This window comes from Ornithorhynchus anatinus, chromosome X2, assembly GCF_004115215.2.
Source record: "Ornithorhynchus anatinus isolate Pmale09 chromosome X2, mOrnAna1.pri.v4, whole genome shotgun sequence".
Taxonomy (NCBI): domain Eukaryota; kingdom Metazoa; phylum Chordata; class Mammalia; order Monotremata; family Ornithorhynchidae; genus Ornithorhynchus; species Ornithorhynchus anatinus.
Window position 1 is genome coordinate 4,436,637 of NC_041750.1, and position 11,571 is coordinate 4,448,207.

The window sequence follows — 11,571 nt, forward strand, 5'->3', positions numbered from 1 at the left end:
CTCAGGGGACAAAGAGGAGGAAGGTGTGGATGGGGCAGGGAATGTGTCTGTTATATTGTTATATCTTACTCTCCCAAGTGCTAAGCACAGTGCTCTGCACACAGTAAGCGCTCACTAAATGTGATTGATTGACTGATTGACCTCCTGCTCTCCCCAACCCTAGCCAAGGGTAGGGCTCCAGAGATGTCATTGGTCAGGCCCAGGCATGGAGGAATCTGGGAAGGCTGGCAATTCTACTCTAGCAGGGATCTGAACTCCAAAATGTAGCCCCTTCTGAGGGTCAATTAATCAATCAATGGAAGAGTGTTCTGCACATAGTCAGGGCTCAGTAGAGAGCATTGATTGCTTACCTGTCATTCCTCTGTCCAGGGAGGGCCTGGGAGTGACCTGGCTCCATCACCTCCCCCCACTTCCCAGCCCCTGGGCCCCTGCTGCTCTGAGGACCTTTGGTCAGCTCTATCGATTAGGCCGTATGTCCCCAGGCCCTGAGACCAGACGCCATGAGGCTGCTGCTCCTGTTTGGATTCCTGCTGCTGAGCACCGGGCCCGGACTTCTGGTGAGGCCCTTGGGAAAAGCAGAGGGGCTGCCCAGGTTCTGGGGGGGAAGCGGGGGTCATTCCCAGCCGGGCCGGGGAGGTGAGGAAAGATGGCTCCCAGGCTGGCAGCTTGAGCAACAGACAAGTATGAACACCGCTGGTTCCTCTGCGCCCACTCCATTAGGTCCAGTCTGGCTGAGCTGCCCTGCCCGGGGCAGGAAGGGAGACAGAGGCTGTTCCCGGTTAGGTGGGGAGGTGTGGAAAGACGGCGCCCAGCCTGGCAGCTTGAGCCAGGGACGGGTGTGAACACTGCAGTCCCCTCACCTCCCGCCCTATGTCCGGCCCATTTCGGCAGGGCTCCGCTGCCCCGGATCTGGAGGAGGGAGGGGCCATTCCCTGTTGGGCATGGAGGTGTGGAAAGATGGCACCCAGGCTGGCAGCTTGAGCCAGGGATGGGTGGGAATATGGCAGGCTCCTCGCCGGCAGCCCTGTCCTGCCCACTCTGGCCCTGCCCCTCTTCCCGGGGGGAGGGGCATGGGGAGGTGGGGGCCGGTTCCCAGGCCTGGGAGTGGGAGAGGTGCAGATCCACATCTCCCAGGGACCATTCCCATCCACCTGGGGCCCCCCTGGGGCTCACAGTTTCCATGAGCCCTGGAAGCCAGATGGGATATTAAAAGACAGAACAGCAGCTAAAGGGGTGGGGAGGAGGAAGGTGCTGAGGGGGAAGGGAGCCCATGCAGGACTCCAGCCTGGCCCTGAGGTGGGCTGGACAGTGGATACTTCTTAGGGTGACCCCCATTCGGGGCCCTGACCCCTCCACTAAGTGACTGCAGGCTCTCATCCTGCTCATTCAGGCCACACGATCGCATACCCGATGGGGCCACCCCCAAAAGGGCCCAAAGGAGAAGATGACCACAGTGAATGAGTCCAGCACCAGTGAGGAGGAAGCACATCCACCCATAGGTGGGTTGGTGAGGAGGGTCTTCTATCCTGGTGTGGGAAAACAGACTGTGGGGGGGAGGGTCTCCCCACCACCTATCCTTGCTCCTCTCTCACTACTGTCCAGCCCACACACTTCATCTCTAACACCAACATATTCTCTACCCCAGTCACGTCATGGCCTAGGGAACAGCGCAGGGGCCTGGGAGTCAGAGGATGTGGATTCTAAGCTCACTGTGGGCAGGGAATGTGTCTGTTTATTGTTGTATTGTACTCTCCCAAGCGCTTAGTACAGTGCCTTGCACACAGTAAGCGCTCAATAAATGCGATTGAATGACAATGAATGAATCCGGACTCTGCCACATGCCTGCTGTGTGATCTTGGGCAAGTCACTTACTTCTCTAGGTATAAATTCCCTCATCTGTAAAATGGAGATGAAGACTGTGAGCCCCATGTGCGACCGGCACTATGTCCACCCTGATTACCTTGTATCTATCTCAGCCCTTAGAACAGTGCTTGGCACGTAGTAAGTGCTTAACAAATACCACAATTACTATTATTATTGTCTCTCTGTCAACCCCTTGCTCCTATCTTCCCTCCTTCCTGGAACATCCTCCCGTTCCACAACCAGCAGATCACCTGTGTCCCTATCTTTAAAGCCCTTTTAAGATCATATCTCCTCCAGGAAGCCTTCCCTGGGTAACCTCTCCTCTCCCCCACCCTCTTCTCCCTCCTATGTCACCTATGTACTTCAGTCCTCATGGCCCTAAGCACTTTGATATTCAACCCACCCCGACAGCACTGATGTCCATAACTTTATACAGAGCTGCTTCCCCTCCCTGTCATTTATTTTAGTGCCTTGTCTCCAATGCTAGACTGTAAACTTCTTGAGGGCAGGGATCAAGGCAGCATGGACTAGTGGAAAGAGCACAGCTCTGGGAGTCAAAGGACGCGGGTTCTAATCTCCACTGTCTCCTGTGTGATGTCGGGCAAATCCCTTCACCTCTCTGTGCCTCAGTTCCTTCATCTGCAGAATGGGGATTTAATCCCGGTTCTCTCTCCTACTTAAACTGTGAGCCCCATGTGGTGCCCGATTATCTTGTATCTAACCCGGCACTTAGTACAGTGTCTGGCACCTAGTAAGTGCTTAACAAATACCACTATTATTATTGTTCGATCGTTTTTATTGTGTAATCATTATCGTGTCTACCAACTCTGTTATACTTTCACGAGTGATTAACACAGTGCTCTCTGCACAAACTAGGCAGTCAATAAGCACTATTGATGGATTGATTGGTGGCTGAGGGAGACTGTCCTGCCCCGGGATTGGGGGTGAGGAGGACGAGGGCAGGACCCAGAGTCTGTTTGCTGACTGCTGTCTGGGTCACAGTGATCGTGGCTCAGTGGAAAGGGCCTGGGCTTGGGAGTCAGAGGTCATGGGTTCAAATCCTGCTCTGCCACTTGTCAGCGGTGTGACTGTGGGCAAGTCACTTCACTTCTCTGTGCCTCAGTTACCTCATCTGTAAAATGGGGATTAACTGTGAGCCTCAAGTGGGACAACCTGATGACCATGTATCTACCCTAGCGCTTAGAACAGTGCTCTGCACATAGTAAGCGCTTAACAAATGCCAACATTATTACATTATTAGTGATCACCGAGAGCGGAGAACCCTGCCACTTCCCCTTCCAGTTCCACCGTAGGCTCTACCACGGCTGCATCAAACGGGGACGACCCGGGTTCAAAGCTTGGTAAGACAGGGTGTCCCTCGCTCACCAGCCTCCCCCCACCCTCAACCCACAGTCCCCCCTCCGGAAAGACTCCTGGGGAAGGGACTCACCCATCTGGGGGAGGCGGGCAGAGAGCCAGCTCTAGGGTGGTGGGAAAGAAACCAGTCTCGGAGGGCAGGAACAGCGGGGTCCCGGCCTGGGGCTCCCCTGGTCTGCCCAGCTACCAGGTTCGGGGTTCGGCCCCGCCTCCAGGTGCGCCACCACCAAGAACTACGATAGGGACCAGCAGTGGTCCTACTGCCTGGACCAGAAGGACCAGAAGAAAGGGAGAGGTGCGTGAGATCCAGCCATGCGGCTGCTCCTGGGGTGGGATCAGGTCTCGGGGCCGCTGTCCCCTAGCTTTGAACCTGCTTCTCCTTCTCCCTTCCCTCGTTCCCAAGCGCTCAGCACAGCGCTGTGCCCCCAGTAGGCGCTCACTCAAGAGAAGCAGCATGGCCTGACGGATAGAGCCCGGGCCTGGGAATTAGAAGGTCATGGGTTCTAATCCCGGATCCGCCACTTGTCTGCTGTGTGCTGGGGCGAGTCACTTCCCTTCTCTGGGCCTCAAGTTACCTCATCTGTAAATGGGGATTGAGACTCTGAGCCCCATATGGGACAGGGACCGTGTCCAACTTGACTTGCTTATATCCACCCCAGCGCTTAGTACAGTGCCTGGCACAAAGTAAGCACTTTTAACAAGTATCATTATTATTATTATTAATCTTGCTGACCTGATGGAGTACAGTGCCCCCTACGGGCTTTAGCTCTTCCCTGCAGCCCACTGCGACTCCCCGATTCTCAGTCCAGCGCCCACGCCCGGGATCCCCCCCTTTGCCCTCACCGCCCTCGGGGACCCTTCCTCGAGAGACACCTCCGGTCCCATCCCTTTGGGGTCTCTGGAATCAGGGGGAGGGTAACGGGCCCTGCTTCTCTGCTTGCAGTTAATAAGTGCTCAGTAAATACCATTGATTGATTGATTACAGATCGCTGCCTCCAGAATCCATGCCAGAAGGGAGGAACCTGCATCAGCACCTTGAAGAGGGTCCACTGCCTTTGCCCCTCACATCTGACAGGGCAGTTCTGCCAAAAAGGTGCCCAGCCAGACCCTGACATTGCCCAGGCCAGGAGACAGACACACACACACACACCACTCTCCCTCCCCGCCCCGGCAACAACAATAAAAAATCACCCTGCCTCCAGAGCAGACCCATCCCACTCCATGCAGGTGACAGGGAACCTCTCTGTAACCTGGAGAAAAGAGCTGAGAACAAGTTGTGAAATTCCCTGACTTCTCTTCCCTCCACCTCCATCCTCACCATTAGCTCCAGTGGGCTGTTGTGGGGAGGGGAAGCTGTTTACTAGGACCCTAACAGGGTGGTCCCAGATCTTCCCTGGGAAACCCACTCTTTCTCAACACCGCGGGTCTGGTGCCACAACTGAACCAAAAGAGGGGTGAGCCCGCTGGAGTTGGGTGGCCACGGTGCTGGTGGTGGTAGTGGGAATAATGGGGGCCAAGGGCAGGTCCCTTTTGGCATCGCCCCCACCCCCATCCCCATCCCTCTGTCAGCCATCTCCCTGCAGCCATCCTGCTCCTTCTCTCTGCCCACAGAGAAATGCTTTGAGCCTCAGCTACTGCGGCTTTTCCCTGAGAATGAGATGTGGCTGAGGGCTGAGCCACCTGGTGTGGCCAAGTGTCAGTGCCAGGGGCCCCAAGTTATCTGCAAGAGGGTGCCACAAACCAAAGGTGAGAAGAACCGGCAGGGGTAGGGGAGGAGGGAGGTGGGCAAGCAGAGGTGGGAGAATAAGGAAACTGAAGGAGAAGGGGAGAAGGGGGCGCTTGTTCAGAGTCCTTCCTCTCCGCTTCCTCAGCTTGCTCCACCAACCCCTGTCTCCATGGAGGGAACTGTTTAGAGGCCGAGAAGAGACAGGTCTGCAGCTGCCCCGCTGGATTTGCTGGACCCTTCTGTGACATTGGTAGGGGCTGAGGTGGGCTCACCGTGGGGGCTGGGGGGAGCCAAGGAGGTGGACTGAGGGAGTGGTAATCCCTGGAGGGAGGAGCTGAAAGTGGGTCACTCAGGTGGCTGAAGTGATAAGGGGAGGGTCAGACCTGCTGGAAAGCTCTGGAAGCCCCTCTCCCCGCCACCCTTCTGTGGCAGACCTGCGGACGAGCTGCTATGAGGGGAATGGAATCGGCTACCGGGGCACTGCCCAGACCACCACTTCCGGGAGGCCCTGCCAGGCGTGGAACTCAGAGATCACGTTTCAGGCTCTCTCCCAGGAGCAGGCCCTGCTCAAGGGTCTGGGTGCCCACCCCTACTGCAGGTGAGCCAGGGGCAGGATGGAACCTGAGAGGGTATAGGATCTGGGTCGGTCTGTCTTCGGAGAACCCAAGACCCTCTTTCTCCCCACATCCTCAACCTGCAGGAACCCTAACAGTGACATCCGGCCCTGGTGCTTTGTGTTCATGGGGGACCAGTTCAGCTGGGAATACTGTAAGCTGCCCTCGTGCAAGCCCGAGCTCACCAAATATACAGGTAGGAACAGGGAAGGGCTGATTTGGGGGGAAAATTGGGGAGGGAAACTTCTCTGGCAACTTGCACCCCAGATGGGCTGACTCCCCAAGAGCCTGAAATTCTGCTTCTCTAGCCATCATGCCTTATTGATCTTTGTTTTTATTTCTTTTTTTTTTTTTGGTATGGTATTTGTTAAGCATTTACTCTGTGCCAGGAACTGTACTCAGCGCTGGGGAAGATACAAGATCATCAGGTTGGACACAGTCCATGTCCCTCATGAAGCTCACAGTCTTTCTTAATCCCCGTTTTCCAGATGAGGTAATTGAGGCCCAGAGAAATGAAGTGACTTTCCCAAGGTCACCCAGCAGACAAGTGGCAGAGCTGGGATTAGAACCCAGGTCCTTCTGACTCCCAGGTCTGTGCTCTATCCACTTGGACACACTGCTTCTATGCTGTCTTGGTGTCCAACCTCCTCTCCCCCTTTTTCTTTTTAGATTGTGAGCCACTGAAGGGACAGGGACAGTGTTCAATTCCCACTTTTACTTCTCTTTGCCTCAATTACCTCATCTGTAAAATGGGGATTAAGACTGTGAGCCCCAAGCGGGACAGGGACTGTGTCCAATTGGATTTCCTTATATCCAGCGCCTAGTACAGAGAAGCAGCATGGACTAGTGGCAAGAGCACAGGCTTGGGAGTCAGGGGATGTGGGTTCTAATTCCAGCTCTGCCACTTGTCTGCTGTGTGACCTTGGGCAAGTTACTTCACTTCTCTGTGCCTCAGTTACCTCATCTGTAAAAGGAGGATTAAGACTTTGAACCCCAAGTGGGACAACCTGATTACCTTGTATCTACCCCAGGGCTTAGAACAGTGCTTGACACGTAGTAAGCGCTTAACAAATTTTATAATTGTTATTGTTATTACAGTGCCTGGCACACAGTAAATGCATAACAAATACCATAATTATTCACCCAGAGCTTAATTCACACTTAACAAATATCACAAATACCACAATTGTCCCAGTGCTTAGTCCAGTGTTCTGCACCCAGTAAGCGCTTAATAAATACCATCACTACAATGACCACTGGTTAGAGCCCCCCAACTCTCCCTGCAGCCCCAACGGTGGGCCCGACCTCCCCTGGGGGGGACCCCGGCGACACCCAGCTGCTCGTCCGGAAGGTGACTCCTCCACACGTCTGTGGGCAGCGGCAGAAGAGGAGGCTGTCCCCGCTGGCCAGGGTGGTCGGGGGGCTGGTGGCCCTGCCGGGCTCGCACCCCTACCTGGCCGCCCTCTACCTGGGGGGCGAATTCTGCGCGGGGACCCTCATCGCCCCTTGCTGGGTGCTGACCGCCGCACACTGCCTGGACACCAGGCAAGTGCACCCCTCTTCCTGTGCCCATGACAACTGGCCGTGAAGATGGCCCCGGGAATCATAATCATAATCATCAGAACCGCGTTAAGTGCTGAGTGCTGGGAAGAGGATGAATAAAGGGAGAAAGTCAGGGTGACCCAGAAGGGAGTGGAAGAAGAGGCAGGGCTTTGGCGGTGAGTGGGCAAGAAAGGGGGGGCGGTCAAAGCTGGAGGGACCCTGATACCAATGGGGTACAGCCAGCTTGTCCTGCAGCCTGAGGTGAAATGTAGAGATCAGTCAGGGATAACGGCTAGATTGGGTCTGCCCACTTTGGGAGGGAGGGGCTGGTGGGGAGTGGGATGAGAGTGGTGGTGGTGAAGGGACAGGGTTTCAGTGGGGCATGCCTGCAGGCCCCCTCTGGAGAAGCTGAGGGTGGTGCTGGGCCAGGCCTTGTACAACGTGAGCTGTGAGCAGTGCCAGGAGTTTGCTGTGCAGGAATACCGGTTCCACGAGCGATACAAATCCGAAACCTACCAACACGACATTGGTGAGACCCTCCCCACCTTCACCCCAGACTCAAGGGGTCCCTAAGCGGTTCCGCGCCTACCTCTTCCCTGTCCCGGTCTCAGAACTGCAGCATGGCTTAGTGGCTAAAGCAGGGGACTGGGTGTCAGAAAGAGCTGGATTCTAATCACGGCTCCGCCACATGTCTGCTGTGTGACTTTGGGCAAACCACTTCACTTCTCTGGGCCCCAGTTACCTCATTTGCAAAAAGGTGATTAAGAATGTGAGGCCCACGTGGGACAGGGACTCTGACCAAGCTGATCAACTTGTATCTAAGGTCGTTGCGGGGAGGGAATGTGTCTGTTTATTGTTATAGTGTACTCTCTCAAGCGCTTGGTACAGTGCTCTGCACACAGTAAGCGCTCAATAAATGCGATTGAATCAAATGAATGAATCTACCTCAGAGCTTAGAACAGTGCTTGGCACATAGTAAGCCCGTAATAAGTACTGTAATGATTATTATTCAATGAGTCCACTCCAGGGAGGGAGAGTCAGGACCATCAGCTTTCCCTCGGGAACTGAGGGGGCCCAGTTTCCTCATTTCCCCTGGGTCTCGCCCTCGGTCCATCAGCCCTGCTGCACCTGAAGGAGAGGGAGGATGGTGGCTGTGCCCAGTTTTCACCCTTCATCCAGACCGCGTGTCTGCCCAACGTCACCGAGCCTCTCAGCGCTCCCGCTCCCCTCTGTGAGATTGCTGGCTGGGGACACCAGTATGAAGGTAACCGGGGGGAAGCCTTCCTAGCCGTGGGTACTGGATAATAACACTCAATCAACCAATGGTAGTTATTTAATGCTTACTGTGGGCAGAGCACTGTACTGAACGCTTGGGAGAGTACAGTACAATAGAGTTGGTAGTCACAGTTCCTGCTCTGCAGGAGCTTACTGTCTAAGGGGGAGACAGATATTAAAAACATGTACCTAAGTGCTGGGGGGGCTGCGGGGTGGGAGGTATCAAATAATAACCACCATGGCATTTGGTAAGAATGAATTAAGTGGGAAGCACTGTCCCCACTTAAGTGTTGGGGTAATCAGCTAGGACACAGTCTCTGTTCTTCAGTCTAAGTAGAGGGAAAAAGGATATTTTACCAGTATTTTACAGATGAGGATATTGAGGCATAGAGAAGTTAAATGACTTGCCCAAGGTCACCCAGCAGACAAGTGGCAGAGCAGGGATTAGAACTCAGGTTCTGTGACTCCCAGGCCAGAACTCTGCCCACTATTCCACGCTGCTTCTCCTGGAAGGTGGGGCAGTTAGAAAGAGAGGTAGGGTAAGGGCTCAGCTGGGAACATCGTAGCCTGCTGATGCAGAATGGTATAGTGCATAGAGCACCAACCTGGGAGTCAGAAGTTCATGGGTTCTGATCCCTGCTCCTCTATTTGTCTGCAGTGTGACCTTGGGCAAGTCACTTCAGTTCTCTGGACCTCGGTTATCTCATCTGTAAAAAGAGGGTTGAGACTATGAGCTCCCATGGGACAGGGACTTTGTCCAACTTCATTTGCTTGTAACCACTCCAGCACTTAGTACAGTGCCTGGCACAGACTAAGCGCTTAGCAAATACCATCTTTCTTTCTGAAGCAGGAAATGGAAGATGGTGGCCAGGGAGTGGTCCGGTGGATGGCCGGGAATGGGGACTGCAGATGGGGCGGGGGCAGCCGGATGCTGGTTAGTGCCAGCCTGGGTGCCAGGTGGCATAAACGGGACACGACAGGGAGAGGCCCTTGGGAAAACCCTAACCGCTTGGCCGAGGGTCCAGGATGCCCCAGTCCTACTGGGCCGACCCAGGACTTTCATCTGGTTTTGGGGCACCTCCTTAGGTAGGCTACCCCTCGGGAGCCTTCACCCTCCTCCCCCATTCTCCAGGGGCCGAAAAGTACTCCAACTTTCTGCAAGAGGCTCAGCTGCCCCTCATCTCCCAAGAGAGATGCTCATCGCCGGAAGTGCACGGGGCCAAGATCAGCCCGGACATGCTCTGTGCCGGCTACCTGGAGGGGGGAACCGACGCTTGCCAGGTGAGCCCTGGATGCCCCGAGATGGAAACCCGGTGGGGGTTGGGGCCCGGGAATGGTGGGGGTCGCCGGAAGGTGGGTGGGCAAGGGCTGGGGTTTCTCTACCCGGGGTGCCGTCGGCCGGAGCACGGGCCTAATAGGGGTTCTCGCTGCACAGGGGGACTCCGGGGGTCCGCTGGTGTGCGAAGAGGCCGAGGGCCGGGTCACCCTGCGGGGGATCATCAGCTGGGGAGAGGGTTGCGGGGACCGGAACAAGCCCGGGGTCTACACCAACGTGGCCCACCACCTGCCCTGGATCCGGACTCACATCGCCCCCGAGAGCCCCTCGGAGGGACCCCCGGCCGTGGGTCCCTGAGGGAAGATGCCCCCAGGCCCGGGGTCCCCAAGGGAGGGGCGCCCCCGATCCAGGACCCCTAAGGGAGGGATGCCCCAGCCCAGGGGGCCTGGAGGGGGGCCGACCCCAGCCCCCCGAGGGAGCTGTCCCTGATCCCGGACCCCTAAGGGAGGGACACCCTTGGCCTCGGGTCCCTGTAGGAGGGCAGACTCCGGCCTCGTGGGGAAGGGGAGCCCCAGATAAGACCCCTTAAGGGAGGGACGCCCCCAGCCCAGGGTCCCAGAGAGAGGGGCGCCCCCAATTCCGGCCTTCTAAGGGAGGGACGACCCCGAACCCAGGCCCCTAAGGGAGGGCCGCCCCCAGCCCAGGGTCCCTGAAAGAGGGTTCTCCCCCGCGGCCTCCCCCTCCAGCCCAGGAGGCAAGATGAGCTTCATCCGGCAGCCCCCGCCTCCGTGTTCTTATTGGCTGGGGCGGGCTGGGTGGGTGCTCTGACGTCACAACGGGCCCCTCGGGCCCCGGCCGTGACGTCACAGCGGCGAAAAAGCCACTCCGGGGGCCGGGGCGTGCGCCCCGTCGGTCCCGGCGATGCGCGACTGGCGGATCCTGGTGGAGGCCGTGCTGCGGCCCGGGCGCGTCGAGGACGTGGCCGTGGTGGGGCACTCCGCCAACCGCTGCGTCTGGGCCTCCCGGCCCGGGGGGCTGCTGGCCGCCATCTCCCCGCAGGAGGTGGGCGTGCTGACCGGGCCGGACCGCCGGTCCTTCCTGCTGGCGGGCTTCCGCCTGGCCGGCCGCCGCTGCTATGTCATCCGAGACCACCTGCTGCTGGACGGCGACGGGGTCCTGGACGGCCGGACGGCGGGGCCGGAGGGGCGGGCCGTGTGCGTGGGCCGCACCCCCAAGGTCCTGGTCGTGCTGCTGGGCCGGAGGGGCGTCCACGGCGGGTTGCTCAACAAGACCGCCCACAGCCTCATCCGGCTCCTCAAATCCCAAGGCACCTAGGCCGAGGCCGACGGCCGGGCCCCGAGCCGAAATAAAGCCCCTATAACCCAAGGCCAGCTTCTCTCGGCTGGGCCCGGGACCGCACCGACTCTGCCAGGCCCAAGGAGGGGAATGGGTTGGAATGATAATAGTAATAATAATGATGATCTTCGTTAAGCGCCTACTATGCACTGGTCTAAGCTCTGGGGGATACAAGGTAATTAGGTTGTCCCACGTGGGGATCACAGTCTTATTTCCCATTTTACAGGTGAGGGAACTGAGGCACAGAGCAATTAAGTGACTGGTCCAAAGTCACACAGCTGACACGTGGCGGAGCCGGGATTAGAACCCACGACCTCTGACTCCCAAGCCCGTGTTCTTTCCATTGAGCCCCACTGTTTCTCTATAATCATCGTAATCATGGCATTTGTTAAGCGCTTACTATGTGCCAGGCACTGTACTAAACGCTGGGCGGGAGGCAAGCAAATCGAGTTGGACAACAGGCCCTCCCCCGTGTGCGGCTCACAGTCTCAATCCCCATTTCACAGGAGAGGTAACTGAGGCCCAGTGAAGTGATTTACCCA

General features: G+C 57.0%; 2 protein-coding genes across 2 annotated transcripts; both read left to right on the plus strand.

Annotated features, from left to right (window-relative positions):
• The first annotated feature begins 453 nt into the window (after positions 1-453).
• F12 (coagulation factor XII) lies at positions 454-10,449 on the plus strand. The gene is made up of 14 exons (XM_029052450.1): positions 454-557; positions 1,391-1,499; positions 3,125-3,224; positions 3,456-3,535; positions 4,226-4,333; positions 4,852-4,986; positions 5,112-5,216; positions 5,399-5,564; positions 5,667-5,776; positions 6,867-7,125; positions 7,515-7,651; positions 8,240-8,386; positions 9,530-9,678; positions 9,833-10,449. Exons 1-14 carry the CDS (start codon positions 501-503, stop codon positions 10,028-10,030), a joined length of 1,860 nt encoding a protein of 619 aa, XP_028908283.1. The 5' UTR covers positions 454-500; the 3' UTR covers positions 10,031-10,449.
• A 90-nt stretch (positions 10,450-10,539) lies between these two features.
• Positions 10,540-11,164, plus strand: PFN3 (profilin 3). Its single transcript, XM_001517597.4, has one exon. It carries the CDS (start codon positions 10,595-10,597, stop codon positions 11,006-11,008), a length of 414 nt encoding a protein of 137 aa, XP_001517647.1. The 5' UTR covers positions 10,540-10,594; the 3' UTR covers positions 11,009-11,164.
• The last annotated feature ends 407 nt before the right edge of the window (positions 11,165-11,571 follow it).